The 23,879-nt window shown below is 45.4% G+C and overlaps 1 protein-coding gene across 9 annotated transcripts in view; it reads right to left on the minus strand.

The window, feature by feature from the left end:
* RAPGEF1 (Rap guanine nucleotide exchange factor 1) overlaps positions 1 to 23,879 on the minus strand; it is a 137,743-nt gene that overhangs the window by 44,202 nt on the left and 69,662 nt on the right. For all 9 annotated transcript variants that reach the window (XM_041726358.1, XM_041726360.1, XM_041726361.1 and 6 more), the window contains 6 exons: positions 18,631 to 18,809; positions 14,124 to 14,280; positions 2,199 to 2,287; positions 1,328 to 1,480; positions 742 to 865; positions 101 to 284 (listed from right to left, as the gene is read on the minus strand). In XM_041726358.1, coding sequence (XP_041582292.1) covers positions 101 to 284; positions 742 to 865; positions 1,328 to 1,480; positions 2,199 to 2,287; positions 14,124 to 14,280; positions 18,631 to 18,809 — 886 coding nt within the window. The remainder of the gene's footprint in view (positions 1 to 100; positions 285 to 741; positions 866 to 1,327; positions 1,481 to 2,198; positions 2,288 to 14,123; positions 14,281 to 18,630; positions 18,810 to 23,879) is intronic.

Genomic DNA, 23,879 nt, shown 5'->3' on the forward strand with positions numbered 1-23,879 from the left:
GAAAACAGGTTCTGAACGACTTGGCTAGGGCCGTGTGACCCCAGAGCAGCCACCAAAAGATGATGAAACAGGAAGAATGACCAAGATGCCTGGGGCTCACCTAGTGTTTCACAGCTTGTGTTCCGGGAGCACTGGCCGCTGTCCCTGTCCAGAGAGGACAGCTGCTCATCTGACTTGCTGAGCTTGCCTATGCTGCTGCAGGGAGACAGACGGGGCGACTCTCCGCCGTATGAGTGGCTGCCTCCTGAGAGTCGCCTCTGTGTGTAACAGTCCACATCAAAATCCTCATGTGGAAAAATAAAAAGCCCAAGTCACTTCTGAGAAATGGTGGCAGAGTCCAGGGGAGAGAAATCAGTACGTTTACTTAGGGAAGGAGACTGCCAAACTCAGAAACCCGGTTGGAAAGCCTGTCTTTGATGTAAGCAATAAAAACCTATGTCTGTGACTTCTGAGAAAGAAGCTTTTACGAGTGCTGGGACTGTGTGGCAAGCGAGGGCCCTGGGGCCAGGCTCAGATGTCCTCAGGAGACACTCCTCAGCTCCAGTCTCTCCATTCCTCTCCCCACCCCCCCCACACACCCCCGGCCATGTGGGAATTTCTACCAGGTCCTGTAGTCCTGTCAAGAGAAGGAATGATCCTCTTAGTGCTAGGAGCTGAAGACCACTGGATTTCTTTTAGCTTCAGGATTAAAGTTCCCAAACCCAAAGCCTTCCTCTGCCTTGCCAGATGGGGCTACATTACCTGCCTATTAATTCCAACAGGCAAACTGGAGCCACTGGTGGCTCGACTCATGGGGGCAACAACAGCCACTCGGGTCGGGGATGGAGCTGACTGTCTTTTCTTCGGTGGCAATGCTGGTGGAGGACTGAAATAGACCAAGAAATTCTATCAAACCGAATAACCCAAAAGCTCTTTAAAAAGACATTAGGGTATAGAATGTGGGATTCTTTCATTATCAGACACATTACACCTACTTTTCACACTTTCAACTCTTGTCCCACACCATCACTGCCCAAGTAAATCCTATCAATGCCAAAAAACCAAAAATCAGAAAAATCCCTTCTTATCCTTCTTTAATAAATTGTACTAAGACTATAAGGCACTCCAAGGTGAGTTCTTGGAGTGTGTAGCAAGGGAAGGTACTTGGGCTGGGCTCACATCCTCCACAGATGCCCTTCCCAAGAAAGATCAAGATTCTAAGGCTTCCAAAGAGCAAAGGGCTGGTTCCAAGTTCTTGACCTAATGGCACTGTCTTCATTTTGTTCATCTACCTATTCTTTCATTAGATTATATCATAAGTAGAAGAAGGTGCAAGAAAAACAATTACCTGTTATCAACCACCCGAATGCCAGGTAAGGGGGGCTTAGGGGGTGCAACCTCCTCATCTGTTGAGTCTGGGAGTAGCTCGGCCGACTGGGACATACCAGTTGTCTTGTTGAGAATCTCCACCTCGCGATCTGTGAGGGGGAGCTCAGACTGGCTGGAGAATGAGAAGAACTTGGATTACAGAAGGTTACAGAGCACACAGAGGTCCTGGGCAGGGTGGAATGGGACCTGAGCATGGAAATAATGGGGGGCACCGGGCCGAGGGGCAGGAGCCCTGGACACTGTGTCTGGAGCTCCACAGCAGAGATCGGTTTTGAGTCTGGGTGGATCACCAACACATAGCAGGAGCCTGGCGAAGTCCTCCTGACTGCATCTCAGTTTCCTTGTCTGTAAGAGGAAGCCTCAGACTCCATGGTCTAAAGGCTCTCCAAAGGCTCCAAATTTATGTTTTATATTTTTTCTAGGGGCTTGTAGTAGTACTTGTTGCAAGGCCTTAAAAACTGTCCACATTGCCCTCAGTTTATTTTCTTGACAAAGCTAAAAGCTCTCAAGCCAAATCCCCAAAACCCAGGCCTTCAAAGTTCTTTCCAATCATGAAAGGAAGCTACTCTGGAAAAGTACAGGTGTGGTCACGTGCACACTCACATGGTATCCAGAGAAAGAGCCCCACTGACTATAAGTTAACCTTGAGATCGGGCACTACTTAAAAACGTGTTTGAGCTGTACACATTTTACAGTAATACAGGTGCTCACCCACAAGTCACTGAAAAAGAACACATGCCTCGAAATAGCCTACCTACTTTAGCTCCCATTCTTTCTTAAGTGTAGACCCAAGGTGACCACAGTGACTGGAGGGTTTAGTCAGAACTCACCCGTCCGGTTTGCAGGCTGGGGAACTGGGTTTCACTGGGCTGGTTGGAGATGGATGCCCCTGTTTCTCGATGGTAAGTCTGACCAGCTCCTAGACCCCATAACAAGAGAGAAGCATGAGGTGCTAAGAAAGCTCCTCGCTGCTTGGTATTTACCACAAGGCAGGTTACTCGTTTGTCCTCCAGTACTTAGTCTTTTGTGCCTACAGATTTCCCACACGCCAGAAATGCAGTATTATTTGACTTAGATAATCTGCATGACTCTCCAAAATGTCCCCAACCTCCAAAAATACCTTCGTAACATGTAGAGAAGTTTCAAATGCATAATGGCACTTCCTCTTGGAAGGGGGAAATGACAAACCCCATGGTCTCAAAATGACTAAATTTAGTACACAAATTAAAGTCCAGTAGATCTGATTCCCAGTCAGCTTGTGGGGGGCAAAGAACTATTCTTTAGTTCTTAAAAGCCATTGCATTATACAACATGCAGGATGCTGCCTATGTTAATGAGCAAACCTCTGGTGAGGGGAAGGTGGTTTCCCAAAGTGAGCTGGTGCTGGGTGTGGTAGCAGCTGGTATACAGAGATGACTGGCTGGCATCTTTGTCAAGGGACAGAAAGTTAACGGTATATCACCCAGCAGAGACAGGACTTTGGAAAAAACATTTTTTAAAATAGAAAAAAAGAAAAGATCAGGACCTACTTGTCCTCACGCCCCCCAACCCCGCAATTAGAATGCATTTTACCCGTTTGATGGGTTCTTATGATCACAAATCCCCATGTATGCACCACTCAGAACATTGAGCATTTCCACTGCTCTCTCTGGTCCATCTGCCCCACCCCAGTACTGTTTCACTTCTATTTCTTAGATTACTTTTGCCTAGAACTTGATAGAAATGGGACCATTGCAGTATGTCCTTATCTGCGTCCATCTTTCTCTGAAGAGCTATATGGATATCTGATTCACAGGCCATAAATTCAGCCACTGACTGACTGCAGACAACCTGATGGGTTTTTTTGCTCACAGAAATGAGCTACCACCAGCACAGCTGCTTTTATGACTTCACATTGTCTACAGAAGAATCTGCACCCATTACGAGCCCCACCTCGCTTTCCCTAACCTCTGCAGCCCTACTCTGTCACTATTCTGTTCATCTTCTTTTGCTCAGCAGGGCACAAGTAGCTGGTTAGCTGGTTCCTTTTCATTGCTGAGTTGTATTCCCAGCCATGGATAAACCTCCACTTCTTTATCCATTCTCCTGTTGATGGACATCTGGGTAAGACCTACTTATGTTGCAGGTGGCGGTGGAGCTTCCAGCATGAGTATCTATTTCTGAAGTTACAGAGGAGGCAGCAATGGGGGTAAGAGGGCAACAGCAACATGTCCCTAAATCAGACTGCAAAGGCTCTTCACACTCAAAATGCCACACGCAGGAATCACAACATATGTGCTAAGGCAGAGTTAATATCCTCCCTAGAGCAAGGATTCTTTCGGAAACACAAAAATGAGGAAAAGGCTGAACATACCAAAATATGAGAGAGGAAACTCACAAATGTACACACCAGTGCTCAGCAATCATCAGAGACTCCAGCTTTGATGGTGATGAGACCGAACCTTCCAGACATGGTGGGTGAGAGTAATGCTTTCAACAGCCTTTTTAGAGGATGATTTGTCAGTATGTGTCCAAATTAAATATGCCTTTTTATAATATGTCATAGAGAATGTCATAGAGGTATGCAAAAAATAAGCCACAAAGGATGGTCATCACAGCACTATATGTAATAGATAATATCAGACTACTTGATACTCAATAATTCAACAGTTAATGCTAGGAACTGATTATGTAAATTATGATAGAACCAAACAGACCATTACATTGCCAATAAAAAACAAACTCACGAGAATATAAGACAGCATGGAAAGACAACACAATACAATGTTAAGTGGAAACATAGCCTCAGGTGGCACACTGGCGCATGCGCACACACATGTATATGTGTGTATACAGTATGTTTTGGAAATAAAACAGAAGCAAGAATACATTTCTAGAAGAAAAGTATGCCTATAAAACACCACTTATTTTCTTGTTTTTTGTTTCTTTGCATTTTGTACACTTTCTACAATGAACATTACTTCTGAGATGCTAATTAAAAAAATACAACCAAAGGGATACACAGTACAGCTGGAATCAGCACCACCCCACCCCGTGACAGCCAATGCCTATTCCTAGAGAATTATGGAGAAGACCTCTGAGAGCCAAGTACTAGAGGAAGAAAGGAGAATGTTCATATGTTCCTGTTACCACAATGTGTTACCACAACGTAAAGTCAAATAATATCTCACAGATAAAGACTAGCTGCCTAGCTGGTGATTACGGATAGGACATGACAGAAAAATAAGAGACAGACGACATGATGAGGAGAAACAGCACATAGTGGGAGGGGAGAAGAAGCCTGTAAGAGGCTGTAGGGAAGAGCATCACAGTATCAGAGGGGTCAGAGGGCCAGACCAGTGTGTCCTGGAAGCTGCACATCCATGCTCACTCTTTTCTACACACAGGGTGAAAGAATAGAGGCCTGCATACTTGGACCTGCTGACGTACGAGAAAAATTCCACTAATTCTTCATTGATTCACGAGCAATTATAATTAGAACGTCATCTTTCTGGGGAGGCAGCTGTGTGAACTCAACTACTGAGCAATGGCACAAGAGTCACGGAATGGCAGGCACATATGTGGGAGTGTATGTTGAATTCCAAAACAATGACACGACTGCAGTAACTCTCCCTTCCATGGTGTGCTGGCCTTGGTTTGTAGTGGGTGTAAAGGGGGCAGGCAGCTTTACCACCCCCTCCACCTTCTGGATGAGAACCCTAAGACAGATGAGAATCCTAAGAAGGTGCACATACCTGGCACACAGTGTGCCAACAACCCTCATCTCATTCAAAGCGGACCATTTATAATATGGCAAGCGCCCAGCTCCTCCTACTAAAGGCAGAATTTCTGAGGGATGTCAGATTCTGAATCCTCCTGAGGCATGGGTTTGAAAAGACCCAGAGAGACAGTACCAGACTATGTGTGCACAGCTGGCAATTGCAAACCAGACAGCTACCAGTTCACTGATGAGCAGTTTTCAAAAGCCAAAAGGTATTTGGAAACGTATCTTTCTAAGTGCATCATACTTATTCATCCTGAAAATGCTCACAGAGCTGTTTCCATCTTAAGTGACCTTCAACAATTCAGAATACAAGCCATGGCACTCGAGTAAGGGAGAGACAGCCCCATCTGCTCCCGTCTTCTCCTTGGCACCGAGACGAAGTTCCTGCCTGACACAGAAGACGTGGGCTGCAGGAGGAAGAGCTCCTTATGGGTGTGTCTGTGGGCAACACTCACATCATAAGGCTCACTGCCATGCTGTCCCCACCATGAGGACACCACACTGCGGCTGATGCCCTCCAGGGGCTCATACACCGTGACGGAAAAATCTCCTGTTCTATAGCCATCAGCCTGCCGTGCCTGCTCCTGCCTCACTCGACCCCCTGTCACATTCTGGGCCTAAAAGAGGGGCTATGACACAGCACCTCTAACGATCAGCTGTTTGCAGACAGGTTCTTCACTAACACTGACTGTGGGCTGCCACTGGGGACCTTCCTGTACTGAGGCAGCAGAGTGAAATCACAAGGGTGACAAATAGGGACCTTCCTACTCACATCTAAAGCATGAACGGTATGAGGCAGCAACAGAGCAGAGCAAGTGTCCTCCTCCTTCCGTGCAGCCAAGAATAGGCAATGCTCAGCAGGCCAGGTGCACAAGCGGGTTGGGTGGTGAGTGACTCCTGAAGCCAGCTCCCAGAGGTTTGGTCCAGCCTCAGGGCACTGCCTGGCATTCCTCAAATGGTTTAAAGACAAGGCAGCCAGAGGAGACCTCAAATTCAGTGTGGGAGGAAGAAAATTAAGATGCGAGTTTGATGAGGTTAAGTGAAAACCCTGGTGGTCTTGAATGTGAGTTGGAAGTACTAGTAAAAACTCCAGAAGTGTTTTGTATGACCAAACAGTAGCAATGAGAATGTGAACCCTCGGTATGGTCTCTAAATGCCATTTACCAGCAAAGGGAATCAGAGTTCCTTCAAGGAATGGCTGGTTCTAGTTCTGTGGTAAAAAAATGGATAAGAGGACTTAAAACTCAAAAATAAAAAGACAACTCAATTAAAAACTAGGCAAAGGATTCAAACAGATATTTCTCCAAAGAGATATATAAACAGTCAATAAGTACATGAAAAGAGACTTGACATCACTAGCCCTCAGGGAAGTGCAGATCAAAACCACCATGAGATCCCACTGCATGCCCACTGAGACGGCTGTATTAAAGTGACAAGTGGAAAAAAAAAAAATAAAGTGACAAGTGGGAGCAGCGAGGATGTGGAGAAGCTGGGGCAGCTGGAACCCACAGACACTGCTGATGGGGACGTAAGATGATGCAGCTGCTTTAGAAAATACAAGATCAAACGTAGAGTTACTGTATGACCCAGCAACTGCACTCCCAGGAAAATATACGTCCACATAAAAACATGTACAGGAGTGCTGAGGGCAGCATTACTCGTAACTGCCAAAAGGTGGAAACAACTCAGACGTCCAAATGTCCATGAAAAAACAGTATGTGGTATATCCACATGATGGAATATTATTTGGCAATAAAAAGAAAAGCATGTACTGATACATGCTCTAACACGGATAACTCAGAAGCCATTATGCTGACAACAGGAGCTGGTCACAAAAGGCCACAGAGTATATGATTCCATTTATGTGAAATGTCCAGAACAGGCAAATCTATAGAGACAGCAAGTAGATCAGTGTCGGCCTAAGGCTGGGGGGATGGAAAGACATGGAGAGGAGGTATGGGAAAAACATAAAGGATATGAAGTTACTTCCTTTTTTTTTTTTTTTATGATAGTCACAGAGAGAGAGAGAGAGGCAGAGACACAGGCAGACGGAGAAGCAGGCTCCATGCACCGGGAGCCCGACGTGGGATTCGATCCAGGGTCTCCAGGATCACGCCCTGGGCCAAAGGCAGGCGCTAAACCGCTGCGCCACCCAGGGATCCCATGAGGTTACTTCCTGAGGTGATGAAAATGTTCGAAAATTGACAGTGGTGTCGGTATAATCTGTGGATATATTAAAAATAAAATCACTAAAAAAAATAAAATAAAATCACTATATTGTATAGGGTAAGTGAGTGAAATCTACGGTATGGGAATTGTATCTCAATAAAGCTGTTTACCACCACTACCACCACCACACCCAAACAAAATAAGTATCAGATGAGCTTGGAATTATCTTTTCATACTAAAAAGTAAGAAAACTATCAAAGACCTCAAGGGTCATGTCACAATGAACTCAGGAAATAGCCTGAAGAAGTTGTCAGTGGCCCAGGATGGGGTCTGGGTATGAGTAAGAGTGACAACCTGAGTGTACTAGAGCCTGGCTGGCCTGACTCCATCCATGAGTTCAAAATACTATCAGAAAAAAGCTCAATTCACTGATCACATTAAAGGATGCCAGCAAACATTATTTCAATAACTGGTCAATAAGGGAAGGAATGAAGCACTGATCCTGTCTTTTCTCCGAGCATTATAACTCAGGATAACCATAAATTGACATAGGAGGTTAGCCATTTAAGTGTATCCCAGCTAAGTAATGAATAGACCTATGCAATAATCATCAGTGACTACTAACATCAAAAATGGAAAGATGCCTCTTGATGAAGGTGCAGGGTAGCACCTAGGAAGTATTCAAAATATGAAAACCTGCATCTGATTCAGTCTCTGGTTTTACAGGAAATTCAAGGGACAGAGGAACACGCTAAACAACACTGCACAGATGCAATCAGCAAAATCCAGAATGTGGGAGACTTTCAGCAGTGGTAATCCCTTCTGAAAAAACAAGTAAGTTGTAAGGACAAAAACACAGAGAAAAGGGAACATTAGGTACATATTAATGAATAATGTAGAAAACCACATCCTGCATGTAGGCCAGGTCCAGCCCAGGGTCTACTGTCTGTAAGGCCCTCAGGATAAGAATGCTTTATTAAGTAAGGGGGCACCTGGGTGCCTTGGTTGGTTAAGTGTCGGGGTTTTGATTTCAGCTCAGGTCATGATCTCAGGGTCCTGGATCAAGCCCCTACATGAGGCTCTGCACTGGACAGGGAGTCTGCTTCCAGCCCTCTCCCTCTGCTCCCTCATTCTTACCCCCCTGCTCATGCTCGCTTTCTCTCTCTCTCTCTCTCTCTCTCTCAAATAGATTCCTTTTAAAAAATTATACTAATCAAACAACAAGAATATGCAACAGAGACCAATATGTGGCAGAAATCACATGTAGCCTAAGAGGTTTCAAATAGTTCCTACCTGGACTTTCACAGAAAAAGTCTGCTTTGTCCTAGAGCTATGCACTAGGGCATTTACAGATCAAAGGACAGATGTCGAGCAGCCCGAGCGGCCCAGGTGGCTCAGCAGTTTAGTGTTGCCTTCAGCCCAGGGCGTGATCAAGTCCCATGTCAGGCTCCCTGCATGGAGCCTGCTTCTCCCTCTGCCTGTGTCTCTGCCTCTCTCTCTCTCATGAATAAATATATAAAATCTTAAAAAAAACACACACACACATACACACACACACACACACACACACAAAAAAAAAAAACCCCAAAAACAAGGACAGATGTCTGGGATTTACTTCTGATGATCCAGGGGAGTCCGAAGAGGTACTAAAGGAAAAGAAACATGACCGGCAGTGAGGACAACTGTGGAAGCTATGTTGATGAGGCTTCATGATATTGTTTTCTTCTTGCAAACGTTTGACATTTTTCATCAAAGATTTTAAAAAGCAGCCGAATGAGGAATAAAAGAGATGGCTCATTTGAGATGTCAGTGTGCCAGGGACAGCTTGTTGCCCATACTACATGTTCTACCTTATTGACAAAATTTCAGCTGGGCATGTGACCAAGTTCTGGTCGATAAAATGTGAGTGAATTTTGTGAGGCCTTTGAGGAGGCATCCTTAAATGGAGAAGGCACACCTTCTTACTCTCTCCTTCTCCTCGCTGGCTGGAATGTAGACACGACGGATGGAGACCAAGCAATCACTCAGGACCAGGAGGTGGAATCCATATGTTAAGGATGGCAGGAAAGCAAGGGAGGAGAAGATCGCATGCCTGACCATTGTGTGAAGACATCATTAGCCTCAGACTGCCCATCGGTTAACTTCTTGTAGCCAACGGAGAAATAAAGTTTTATCTTTTAAAAACCAGTATTATTTTGGATTGTCTTGCAGCCAAAGCTAATCCTAACCGATACAGTCAGAAAAAGATTTCTTTCAAAATATTCCTGTTGTAAGTGAAACTGATAAAGGGAAACCTCACTAATGTGGAGCTAGGAGGCTAGAAAGGGGAACCACACCACTGTTATCAATTCCAGGAAGAATCATCACTCACAGACCCCAGCAGAGGTACCCATAACAGGAGGGAATCATGACTACAGACCCAACAGATGCTGCATCTCCTACGAGGAATCTGCTACCCCAGCAACTCTGCCAGTAAGGAACCACCCTCGCCCTGAGCTCTTGCTTTTCTCCAGTGGCCTTCTGTTCAGGACAGCCCCTCCCAACATCTTCTTCCTTCTCCATAAAATAATGCTCTCCTTTCTTTGTTGGACTTGTCTGTGGTTTTGCTATGGCTTGCATGTCCCAAATTGTAATTCTCTGCTATTCCTGAATAAACCCATTCTTCTGGCACAATAACTGGCTGTTTTATTTTTTTGGTTAACATATATGAGGGGAGTCTGGCATGGTACCAAGTCCAATTTTGGGTGGTGATGGTTAAATGACAGAACTGCAGGTATTCTAAATTTTCCTCCAAGGCTGTGAGCATGAGAAGTTTTCTTGTTTTTTAAGATTTTGTTTATTTATTTGAGAGAGAAAGGAGAGAGAGAGAGAGAGAGAGCGCACAAGCAGGGGGGAGGAGCAGAGGGAGAGGGAGAAGCAGGTTCCCCACTGAGTAAGGAGCCTGATGTGGGGCTTGATCCTAGGACACTGGGATCATGACCTGAGCCAAAAGTAGACACTTAATGGACTGAGCCCAGGAACCCTGAAAAGGTTAACAAAATAAACGTGTGAGTGTGAATAGTGTGGGGTGGGGGTTGGGGGGCTAGAGGTCAGGGGAAGAGGCTCTGAGAACCAACATCCCTGGGAAGTCTGCAAAGAGGGCGAAGCGGAGCCAGGGAAGTAAGTAAGAGACTGTGCATCTGAGAAGAGAAACTGACTTTTAGATGGCACAGATAGGGAGAGCTGGGGTGCTGGTTTCAAAAGGACAACCCAGGTCACCTGCTGGAGCTCGAGGGGCTAGGTTCCCAAAAGCCATGTGTTAGGGCCTTCACATTCTTTCCTTGAGGAGTCATCATACTCTCTGAGCCTTGGGCCCTGTGAGCAGAGTACCTGCCTGGGCCAGATCAGATAATAACAGGTCTGTCTTTTGACGATGCGTGGAGAAGAGCCACAACTACTGTCAAGAATTGGTAAATGCGAGCTGAGTCTTCCTGGGTATTAGCATTTCTATGGTTAATAGTACTTACCCAGTTTACTGGACACCCAGCACTTGCCAGGTACTTCATATACATCACCTTACTTAATCTTTCTTCAGTTCTTCAGGGTAAATATTTTAAAACCTACTTGAAACTCACAGAAGTAACTTGCCAAAGGTTACAGAGCTAACAAATGACATTTATGCAGGGCTTTAAATAATAAATGGTAATAAACAAAGTAATCCTGTTTTAAAATGCTTCTTCAACCTTTCAAAAAAAGAATTCCATTTAACAATTGAGTGAGTTACTTGAAAGACGGTGACTCAGTTTAAAGGAATGTGCCAGCATTTCTCCTACAAGTGGGATGACGACACCCTAACAAATCAATTTTATATCTGCACGGTCCCCTCCCTCCCAGCCAACTGGGGCTCTCACAGCAGTAGGACACAGGCTCATAAGGTGACCTAAGCCTGATGGGGACAGGGAGAGAAGCTAGAGGCCAGCTGGCGTGGGGAGCAGGAACATAGTTGGCCCCTCTCATGGGAGGCAGCTGAGGGTGATGGGGAGGGCACAGGGCCTGGGGTCCAGCAGGCTCAGGGGTGAGGTAAGACCTTGCCACTGACCAACATCTGCTGGAGTCTCTTCCCATAACTGAGAGGGCAATCACATCACATTCAGAGTTGTTATGAGCATGAGGAGGGAATAGATGTTAGCTACTGTTACTACAAGGTCCCAAGGACATGCACCAACCTACAGTGTCTGGACTGATTCCAACTATTACAAGCTCTCAGGAACAGGCCAACTCCTGCACACCTCTCTGGCTTTAGCCTGTCTCTCCCTCAGAGAAGAGTCTCTGACCACCCTGAAAAAGGAAGGTCACCCAAACAGACAAGACCATGTGCCATTTTTCTTTTGTAACACTCATCCGAGTTATAATTAGAGATTACAAACTCTGTCATCCTTTTCCCTCTTTAGATTCTAAGCTGCATCAGGTCAGGGACTATGCCAGCTTTATCACAACATTCCCAACGCCATCACACTGCCTGGCACATAGGCAGTTCTCAATAAATGCTTCTTGAGTAAATGAAATGGAACTGCATTCACAGAGCTCATCACCTAGAGAGTCTTCATTCTGGGTGAAGTATTTTAAAAACAATTGCATTAAAGTTACTTGTTTCCAGACACTGACAGGTTCATAATCTGTCAGCTTCTCTCTCTCCCTCTCTCTCTCACTGGTCAGTTTGAAAAATCAGAGAAATGTTTTCTTTAGACATTGCTTTTAACAGATACTCTGGCACTTTAATGATTCCATAATGGAAACTGACTTGGGAACGTGACAAAGCTCTATACATAGAAACTCCATCTCATCTGTTTTGGGCATTTTTTTTTAAATGATTTTATTTATTTATTCATGAGAGACATACACAGAGAGAGAGAGAGAGAGGCAGAGACACAGGCAGAGGGAGAAGCAGGCTCCATGCGGGGAGCCCAATGTGGGACTTGATTCCAGGACTCCAGGATCAGGTCCTGGGCTGAAGGTGGCGCTAAACCTCTGGGCCACCCAGGCTGGCCCTGTTTTGGGCATTCTAACTTGTTTAGAACATCTCAATATAATTTGGCAGAAGGAAATCTGAACAATGTCACCTGCAGAATAACAATTTTCAATAACAGCATTTCCAGAAGCCTGGACAGGAAGAGTCAGGGGTGAGTGAGCCAGGACTCTACACACTCTGCTGATGAAGTGTGACTCAGGTCACGTCTCATTCTGCCCTGTCAACCTCGAAGAGCTGCAGGGCAGATCAAATGGAATAATGTGTAGGACCACTCCAAAATCTGGGAAGTGACATAAGGTCTTGCACGACAGCCACTCAAGGCTTAAGTCTCACTGGCCAAAACAGATGGCTTAGGACTTAATACACTCTGGGGAACAAAGAAAACCTGGAGCCATCAGAGGTGGCACTTGGTGCCACCCAGCCAAGCCTCCCTCTAAATGAACTCCATGATGGCTCCAGCAGACACGGCGGCTACTTACATGGTGCTGCAAGCAGGCAGCCACAAGGACTTCCCCAATCAACACAATTCATTCTAGAGCAATTCATAACGTTAAGCAATGCTTTCTTAGCCTTCCCTCAGAACTTCTGGGAGATGTCAATCTAAGGAGGCAGCTTGTAGGAATCTGCCAGAATGGATGAGTAGAGAAGGAATTCTTTAAAATACCTCAGCTATAGTTTTGGACTGAGGAGTGTAGGAAGGAGGATGACACAGCTTTTTGTTTTTTTTTAATTCCCTCAAGCCAAGAGATTAGCTTCTAAAGCACACACCTAGCACCACAAGATTAGTTTAAAAAAAAAAAAAAAGCAGCTAAAGTCTGAGTGCTTAGTATAGGCCAGGCATTGTTCTAAAAGCTTTATATGAAAAATAAATAAATAAATAAATAAATAAATAAATAAATAAAAGCTTTATATGTAGTAATTAATTTAATACTTCCCACAACCCTAGGGTATATGGCACAATTATTATACCCATTTTACAGATGAGTTAATTAAGGTACAGAACCTTTAAGTAAATTGCTCAAGTTCACAGACTAGTAAGTAGTGAACTTGGGATTCAAACCCAGCCGAGTCCAAAGCTAAGTCCTCTCTCTTTCCACTATATAATATGGCCTCATGAAAGAGCAGGTCTCTACTTTCCTTCCCACTGCTCACAGCCCTAATCCTGATCCAAAGACCCTCATCCACTTCATGCTTACATTCTGCCTCGCTCCTCACCCACTAGGACTTACTGTCTCAATTACAGTTTGTCTTGTGGACCCCAATTCCAGGCCCTCTATGGCTTTCACCTCTTACCTTAACTATGATTCATAATTTCCCACTGTGCTGTTTCCAACTTCCCTGGCTAGTAAAGTCACAGATCGCATCAAGGATTTCAAATCCAGACAGTTTCATTTCTTACTCATCTCAATCCTGCTTTTCTACCAAGAATCCCAGAAGTTCTTAGAACCTGAAAAGATAGCATCTGACTTGCTGAGAGTTTTGCTAAAAGTCAATGCAAAACCAATTTCCTCTGCATTTTGTCTAGCTGGCAAGCACGCAGAGCCAGAGCTGTAATATAAAGACTTACTGAAGATTTAATACATGCTCAATAAATGTTGATTGCTTCTGGCAGCTTTTCCAGCTAGGGAGATATGCACTCCAAAGGTTTCTATTGCTGTAAGAGCCATTTGTAGCAGAGAGAAGTAAATGGCTATGGGACAGAGCAGGACACCCCCACCAGAGATACTGGAAGACAGTTGTTTTAATGCATTCAGTTTGGGAGAAAGGTCTCATGTGACAGATGTTCAGCAGGGAGGCCTAGCGCCTACAGCCTACCTTCACTCCATCCAGTACCGCCTTGATGACCCCCTTCACGGTTGTCACCGTCTCTTTATCTTCTGAGTTCACACCTTCCAGCATCACTTGGTCAGACCAACGGATGAGGTTGGCAAGACTTTGGTACACTCGGCTATAGCAGGAGGAGAGGGCTGAGCTGGAGGAAGAGAATGTTAGGAACGTTAAACAGCGACTGTTTAACACAGAACTGTTTAATACAGAACCAGTTTCTTGGTGATGAGGGCACGTTTCTCAATTTTTCTAAGAGCCACACCTCCTTTTTGATAACAAACTCTCCCCACCCCCTGAACCTATGCCCTTACATCCAACAAATGCTGTACAGAGCTTTATATTTGTGTGTCATAAAATCTTTTTTTCATTTCCCAAATATAACATAAAAATTCCATCACTATAGTTTATATACTTCTTCAAACTTCACCCCTCCCTTGCAAGATTCTGGCCTCTGTTAAGGAGTGTCCTATTTTCCCCTCCTCCTCATGCTAATCATTAGTTAAAGCACCATACACTTTTTAAAAAATTTTTTATTTATTTATGATAGTCAGAGAGAGAGAGAGAGAGAGAGAGAGAGAGGCAGAGACACAGGCAGAGGGAGAAGCAGGCTCCATGCACTGGGAGCCCGATGTGGGATTCGATCCCGGGTCTCCAGGATCGGGCCCTGGGCCAAAGGCAGGCACCAAACTGCTGCGCCACCCAGGGATCCCCACCATACACTTATTTTGATCAGACGAACATGTTAAATGTATCACAAGGAGCCAACAGGTTTGCAGATTTTAGCAAGCAGGATCCTTTACTGAAACAGCCTCTAAACATAAGCTCCAACAGATCTGTAACTCACTAGAATTCCTTCAACATGGGCTCAGCTTCATCATCCTCTGCACCATCTCCATGGCAGACATGCCAGAGCAGTGCTCCATTTCAAAAGCATGGCAAGACGACAGATGAGAGGAGAGGAGGCCTGTGGCTTGGTTGGGGGGGAGAGGGGGAGGTGCCCAATGTACACTGGGATGCCCACACAGAGCAGAAGGCCCAGCAACTTCTGGACACCTCAATGATCAGAGAGGAGAGGCCCAAACGTAGACTTTTTAGATCTCCTACACAGTTTTGAATAACTAGAGATAATTTTTTCTAAAAATTATGGAAAAGATTATTTTTCCATTTTAAATATTATACATTATAAGAGAGGAAGAGCAAAAATATGGAAAAGTTGGGGGATGCTCCTTCCTCCACTGAAACAAAAAGTGGGTAGAGAAAAAAAGTGAGGTAGACATTTAGGGGCCAAAGATAGAATTTTGAGAAAAAAGTATAATATTGTAAGATATGATTAAAATAAGTTCTAAACGGGTGCCTGGGTGGTTTAGGTCATAATCCCAGCGTCCTGGGATCGAGCTTCATGTGGGGCTCCCTGCTCAGTGGGGAGCCTTGATTCTCCCACTCCTGTTCCCCCTACTGTGCACACGGTCTCTCTCTCTCAAATAAATAAAATCTTTAAAAAAAAAAGTTCTAAAAACAAAGCTATTTAAAATAAAAAATCTGAACCAAACAATGCTCTAGTGAGAAGTTTGTCAAAATCAGGTAAGGAGGAAAAAGTTTTTCCAGGACATCTACAATTTCCATTCAGCCAGTCATTCCACTCTGTGCATGTTCCAACAGGAGAAAAGAACAGTCAAAGAATGAAAGCAACGCCTTGAGTCCCATTAGAAACAAGAACAATTTACCAAAGGGGCCCTGGGAGAGCCAGGGTTTGGCTGCCTCAGAGAGCGACAGGAGTGATAAGTATTGGGTACTGGACCTACTCCCTTGGGAAGGAGAGTTGCTGGAGGGAGACAGGACCTCAGTCTTCCCTGGAGGCTGGACTGGAAGTGCTGGAAAGGCACCACTAGCAACCTCCGCCCCCCCAAGCAACCCTGCCTTTTCCCTCCAGGTGGGAGGCCTCAGTGAACAAGGACTGGCTGCCTTCTGCTAGAGTGCCCGTGAGGGATTCCACCAAAGTGCCAAAGTGCCATAGTGTTGAGCTATGAGCAAGGATTAGCTGAAAAGGAGGTGGGGAGATGCTTTTCCCTACTACTTAAATTCTACTTGCACCAGATGGTTAACGCTTCCCTGAGGGCACTTGACGAATCTGGCAACTGTGGCCACGCTTCACAGAATTAGTTTGGGAGCAGAAGATTCCTGTGTCAGGGGCTAAGGCATTAAAAAGGAAGGAGGGTTCTGGACTGTGAAAATATCCACAGGACTAGTGGCTGGTCAGTTTCTGAAATGCAGTGAAGCCATCAATACTGAAGGCAAGCATGGATTCTGTTCTCAACCGTCTCTGGGTGTTCCGTGCCTTCCAACACTGCTTACACTCAGCAAAGCAGCCGCTTGTTCCAAAGCCAGCACACCACTGTCCCAGCTCCCTAGGGTAGGGCAACCAAAAGCCCATCAGCTAGGACACACCGCACAGAGAAAGTTCTGCACAGAAGACAGGAAGACACTTTTCCAGCTTATAAACTGCATTGGAGGAACGAGATGACAGAAGGGATCGAAGAGGAAACTTCAAGGAAGAGCTGTCAGGGCGACCAAGAAAAATACTATCAGTTGACCTTGCAAGAATTTCAGGAAGAAAAGTCCTGGAAGTGGTATCAGCCAAAGAACTACCAGAAAAAAGAGAGTCATTGCTCCTTACAGCCACATCCAGGTGTTTGGTTCTCTCTAGGAAAATGCTCTAGACATGAAATCATTTTTGTCAACTACAAAATAGCTATAAAATATTACCATACACCAAAAATGCCCCCAAACCACTGTCCTATCGCTGATCCATTCCTCCAGTGTTGGCGCAGCTAGAAAGGAACCTCCCAGGCACAGCTGCGGGCTAACACTCCAGGAGCAATAGTCCCAGCAGCCACACACATGCACTGTTCACTGGACTCTCCTAGGGAGGCTAGCACCCGACCTGAGGCTGGCGGGGCACAGCTCCGACTCCCCACTGTCCCTCGGTCAATGCCCCAAAGTGGTCACACTCTCCTGGCATGATTGCTGTGTCCCCGCTCTCCAGGAGCATCCCATGCCCTGCCAGCCCTTTGCTTTCCTGTTCCCTCCCCTGCCCCAATGGCCAGTCCAATTCTCACCTTTCCTTCAGGCCTTGCTCCAGAAGCTCCTGCTCCAGGAAGTTTAACTGGACCATGGAGCTCTCCTCTAACTCTCTCCCTTAAATCCCAACAGAGCTGCCACTTGGTACCATAAAATTAGTGCCTTATCACACACGGGGAAGTGATTTTTTCCACTAGGTCCTAACTCTTCCGTGGTAGAGACCATCACATAAGTAGAGGTGCAGGAGAACAGTGCATCAAAAGCCATCCACACATCTGACCCTAGTATACCGTTGGGCACATCCCCTCAAAGGAGAACAGCACTGGGCCCTTCTATGAGCTGGGCACGAAGTTAACTACTAGAGAGAGACAGTCCTCAGTCTAGAGACCAGCACACAAATCATTCAGTGTGTGACACCTAGGTAGGGCACAACAGGACTCTCAGGCTCCTCCTCTGGGCCAGGAGCACAGCCTAGAGAAGTGAAGACTGTAGCGGGGCAAAGCCATACCAATGTTTTATCCTCCACGACCAACTGGCTCAAAGAGTACAATCCACAAGGGTCAGCTGAGACTCCAGGGCAGAAGGCCCAGGGCAAAGAGCTTCTTAGAAATAAAGACATTGTTTGCACTATCTCCTAGAAGAAGAAAACCATGCACTTCGCTGCCAAGTTCTGAAAGCGGTTCATAAAAGCTCAGTCTCACAGGGCTGTACGAACATTAAAATAGAGATGCATTTATCCTGAGCAGGTACCAGAAAAACCAAGCCAGTAGGCATCTGACAGCCTCTCAAAGAAAAAAGCGCCTGCTAGGATTACATTTAATATTCCTTTCCTTTCTGTACTTAACAACAGAGATGGGGCAAGTTGCTCCCAACCTTCAAGGGAAAAGTGCACTCCAGCAACAAAAGCAATTCTCCACTCCACGTACCTGGCTTCCAGTGACTCTGGGCACTGTCTGGGACAGCCTGGCTTGCCACAGTTAAATGTTTCATGAATCCATGCTCTAATGGGATTCTTCTTTACCTCTTTTGGCCTAATCAGCTACGCAGTCAAGGTCTCTACCAGGCTAGGTGTTAATAGGGCTTAATGTCTCTATATGCCATGGGTAAGGAAGGGGACTAGAAATGTATCCAAATCAATCTGATTACTGCCGATGACCTAAGGCCAAGAAACAACCACAGACTTCTGTGGCTACAGCCCTAGCAAGGGCAGAGATCTCCATCGGTGTCAAGGCTTCATGAGCGATGACATCAACCTTGGGAGAACATCCATTCATAGCTGCGAAAGGCAGGGAGAGGGCTCTTTTCCCTCCCAGAGCTCTTCTCTATTCCCAGAAGCCATATTTTGAAATGCTCCCAAACCAAGACACTCAGAGGCCTCTCTTGCTCTGACACGGCCAACGAGTTCAGGGCAACTCACCTGTGTTGAATTCGAGGATCGCTCTGCACCAGGGGTAAGATGGCCTCCAGCACCTTGCTGGCTGACCCTGGCAGCATCTCCAATACCTTCTTATCAATAGCCATCTTGTCCACGATAGTCTTAAAGTAGCGCAAGGCACTAACAACTTCCTTCTCCTTCTCTTCCAGCCAGCTCAGGTTCTGAAAGGAGATGTTGAGCATAAGGAGGGAGGAGAAAGATTAACGGGAGCTGTTTTGGAAAAATAAAGTATGATTTCCTATAAACTAGCTTGAGATCGATGCAAACAGTAAAGGCTTCTTATTGCAGAAACAAAGCCAAGTTACTTTCTAAGGTCTGCAGTCAGGAGAGAGGCTAGTCTTGAAGGAAGGAGGAGGGAGCCTGGACCAAGACAGTTCATTTAGATACTCCTGAATTCCCTTCCTCGTTCAGAGCCTGATGTGGCCTGAGGTTCTGAAAATTGCTTCTCCTCCTCTAACCACACTCCTCTAACACCACTAATCTCATTAGGCATAGGGAGGACTAATTTGCTGATGGCTATAGGAAGCTTACAGAACTAACAGTTAGGTCCCATGGTGCTTATCTATCCAGTAAATCAAATCAAGAAATCCCAAAGTGAGACAGTGAGAGGCATTTATGTCCAAAACCCATTCTCCCAGGACTTCTCATGAGATTCCCACATTCAACCCAAAGATGTAGTCCCCACTCAATGAAATGACATGGCTCTCTCAAAGGGTCTAGAAAACCCAGGGTTTGAAAGGGGGGATGGCTCTGGGGTGAAAAGGTGAAGAAGCCAGAGCAGGGGGCAATGATTCAATCATTACTCGTGTAGCAAATGCTAACAGCATTCACATTCCCTGTTCCTGAAGAAAGCCCAGCTAGGATGAAAATAAAATACAGAGCCCTGAACTTACCAGTATGCAAATTCCCATGCCCAAATTTTTTCTCCTTGACTACAGGATACCTCGAATCCAGTCAGTGGGCACACACTGCCCCCCCCCTTGGTTTCTTTCCCCAACCTCCCTCTCTATTGGCTCTAATATCATTGACCCAGGTCCCAACTGGCTGGTAGGGAAGGGAGATCAAGGACGATCTATAAAATGGTTAAATCCAAAAACGGATACCCCATCCAAGTAAAACTGATCACATGTCCACTGCAAATTATCATCGCTGTATAGGAGGAAAACTGCCACCTGTGGGCTCTTTGGGGTCCAGTGAATACATAAATAAAAGCAACCAAAGACAAGAAAAATGTTTCTAGAAAAAGTTGATTTAAACAATAATCTATAAATAAATGATAGATAATAAGTGATGATTCAGAACACTAGCTCTTTTCTTCTTAAACAATGGGGAAGGTTTAGTTAAAACGTTCTACACTGGAGGCATAACGTGTAGGAATATCAAAAGACAGATATATAAATGGGATCTTAAAGTAAATAGATTCTTCGGTCAGTCAACTTCCAAAGACCTGATTCACTTTCTCTCAAAGGGGTACTTCCCCAAAGGTGGTCTGTAGACCTCAAAGATGAAATTCTCTAAGAGGGGGAACCCTTCCCTGCCCCCATCACTGGCCTCTTTACTCTCACCTTTTTTCTTTTTTTCATGACTAGACATGTTTATTTACTGTGTTTCCAAGAGGCCAGGCTCTTGTTTCCCACCTCATGGACAAGAGCTCTCTGCTTTGTCATTACCTGCCAGGGCCAGAGAGAACGTGACTATGAAGGATTTATACTTAGACATCAATGTGATGAAACCCCAGCTGGCCAGTCTGGCTAGAGGGTCCCTGACCACAGCCCTGCCATCTCAGCACATCAGGACGTGTTTGGAGCCAGGGATGACGAAAGATGGGGAGGAAGCGGGAAACATTATAAGAAAATGTGTCATCAGGTTTGCTAGGGAGAAAGGGGCTGACGTGGAGATGAGAGGCACCCAAAAGGGGAAGGAAGGCACTTCTGAGCAAAAAGAATCTTCCTGTCATTTGCAGAGAGATCAAATGTGCCACTGAAAAGCCAGGCTGCCCAGGGCTCCTACTAAAGGAACCATCAACTTAGCAGCATCAGGTTTTATCCATTAACTGTCTAGCAAATTACACTTCCAGAATCAATGGCCTCTGAGCACTATCCATTCACAGCACCTCTGCTCCTGAACAGCTATCTATGGCTAGTCAACTCTGGGCTTCTTGCAAAATGCAGCCAGCAGTCAGAAGAGTTTACAGAGAGACACCTAGACAGAGCACGTGCTAGAATTGGGAACCCAAACACTTGGTTCTGCTGGAGGCTCCTAGCTGCACCATCTCTGAGGCAGGTGCCTGTCTCCACCAGGGCATCCCTTCCCGCTGTGGGGGTGACACCACCATCAGGCCACACACCTGAAAAGGGTAGTGGTGCTGGGGGAGGCTGAGACCCAAAGCCACTGCTGGGCTCCACTGGCCTCAGGCTCCTCATCTGCAAAATGGGGAGGATAATACCTAATCTGGGTAATCTAAAGAGTCTGATGTGGGGAAGTGAATGAGAATGTACAACAAAGTTTATAAAATAAAACCAGATTTTGATCAAGGAAACTTGGGCCAGAGCCCAAACTCTGTATATTAGGAATAATAAAAGCTTGTGCATGCAGTTTTGATGAGTAAATAAGACAGGATGTGAAATCACCTAGGACAGGGCCTGGGCAAAGAGAGTCCCTCAGTAAACTGTAGATGAATCTAAATCTATGCTTCTATCGACTGAGCTGCAATTTCCCACATATTTAAATAGGGAATGCTGGGGCACCCAGCTGGCTCAGTCAGTACAGCATATGACTTGTGATCTCAGGATCATGAATTCAAGCCCCATGTTGGGTGTGGAACCTACTTAAAAATAAATAAAGATAAGGGCAGCCCGGGTGGCTCAGTGGTTTAACACTGCCTTCAGCCCAGGGCGCGATCCTGGAGACCTGGGATTGAGTCCCATGTCGGGTTCCCAGCATGGAGCCTGCTTCTCCCTCTGCCTATGTCTCTGCCTCTCTCTCTTCTCTCTCTCTCTCTCTCTGTGCCTCTCACGAATGAATAGAATCTTAAAAAAAAAATTAAAAAAATAAACAGGGAATGCCATACATATAAATTGGGATTAAAATGAGAACATATATGGAAATATTCTTTAAAAAGTAAGAGCTAATTAGTAATTAATAATGACAGCAAATGGGGATCCCTGGGTGGCTCAGTGGTTTGGCGCCTGCCTTTGGCCCAGGGCGCGATCCTGGAGTCCCGGGATCGAGTCCCACGTCAGGCTCCCGGCATGGAGCCTGCTTCTCCCTCCTCCTGTGTCTCTGCCCCCCTCTCTATGTCTATCATAAATAAATAAATCTTAAAAAATAATAATAATAATGACAGCAAATGATGAATGTATCTTCAGATTTCTCCAACAGCATCTTCTAAGTTCTCACATGTTGGCAGATTCCCCAATACTTCCAGGTCTGCCTGTGAGCTTCTACTAAACAACAGGTTTGTACCCAGGTCATTTTGGACAGCTGACTTGGGGCAAAGCAGAGTAATTCAGCCCTTCTTAAAGGGTAATTCAGCCCTTCTTAAAGGGTACCCTTCTTAAAGGGTAACCAAACCAGAGTAACATTCTTCCCTGGGCCAAGGCGATACCCTCAGTTCCCTGCTACACAACAGGGATTCTCAGTCTTGGCACTACTGACATTTTGGGGTGGAGAATTCTCTGTTGTGAGGAGGGCTGTCCTGTGTAGGATGTTTACCAGCATCACCGGCTTCTACCCACCAGATCCAGAAGCATCTGCTTCACCTTTCTAGTGGTGACAACCAAAAGTGTCTCCAGACATTGCCAATGTCCCCTGGCATTTGCAGGAATGCACACGAGTGAAAGACACTTTCACAATTAATGTTCCCCCATGACCTCTCTTGGAGTAATGAAGGAAGGGGGAAAATTCCAAGAACCGAGTGGCCCAAACAGTCTCTTATCAGAGTTGACTAGGAGACATGGTTGTTCTAAGTCATTTTATTCCGGGCTGCCTGCACTAGCACTACATGACCATGGATGCTCTGCTTGGGGTTTTTGTTTGTTTGACCAAACTCAGTTCCAAGGAGCTGCTGAACAGACTAAACCAGAAAAATCTCTATGGTGCACACCAAATCTCCTACTTTCTTCCTCCTCTGCAGTGCAGAATTTCATCAATCTGGCAAACACTGAACATTTTACTCTTCCTATTCAGCCTCCTTTTGCTAATGGATGAGGCAGGAAACAGGGTTATTCGACAAAAAGACTTCTGGACTTCGAACTTTAATGTTCTCCACTTTTAACTAGAATTTTAAGATATTTTGCTAGTTAAAATAAAAACAAAAATATAGGTACGCTGCAAAATTCAAGAATTATGTGTTTATATAACGGGTCAGTGTTTGCCAGTGACATTTAATTGATGGTTGTGACAACAGTTCTACTACCCACTATGCTGTGGACAATCACTGGAGCATTAGGATTATATTTCTCTACAAGGTTTATTTTTATTTTACATTGCTAAAGTTAATTTTCCTTTTATGTTTAGTGTGAGAGTTAACATTTGGATTTGTGGGCCATTCAAAAAATAAATTCTGGCTTTCATAAAGAGGAAACATAGCATCCCGAGGGTTTTGACTTGCATGTCAGATGGCCTGAGCTCAAAATCAGGCCATCACTACGTTTCCTGCGTAACGGTGGCCAATGCTTCCTATCTCTACAGCCTCAGCTTCCACTTCTGCAAAATAAATTTCCATCTCTCAGGACTATTATGAGTGTTCAGTAAGAGAGTAAAAGCATAAAGCACTGAGCATGGGGTGAGGAAAAGACTGGATAAATGTTAGCGGCACAAAAGGTATCACTGGCTCTGAGAGTGCTTGGTTCTGAGTACTTGGTTCTGTGTGCTCTCACCACATAGGCCTGCTAGACATCTAACACAGCACTTTTTACTGCAGATGCCCCTCCCTGTCCTAACTATTCAGGTCACCTTAGTAACTCAAGGAAAGAAGAGCTGGTCTTCAGAGATGAGACTCACCCATTTCCCCCAGAACGCACTGGACCCAAGTAGCACACCCAAACCAACCCTGGAAGGGAACCCCAAGCTTTCATCATGGAGTGCTGAGCAACCTCCAAAGACCACAGGGGCTTGGATAAACTCTTAATTTTTACCCAAGGCCCCTGAACTATTTCCTGAACAGTGAAGCCCATAGTCACCACCCACTCGAACACATGGATATTGCAATAGATTTTTCTTTCCATCCC

The sequence above is a fragment of the Vulpes lagopus genome, chromosome 12 (assembly GCF_018345385.1).
Source record: "Vulpes lagopus strain Blue_001 chromosome 12, ASM1834538v1, whole genome shotgun sequence".
Classification (NCBI taxonomy): Eukaryota; Metazoa; Chordata; class Mammalia; order Carnivora; family Canidae; genus Vulpes; species Vulpes lagopus.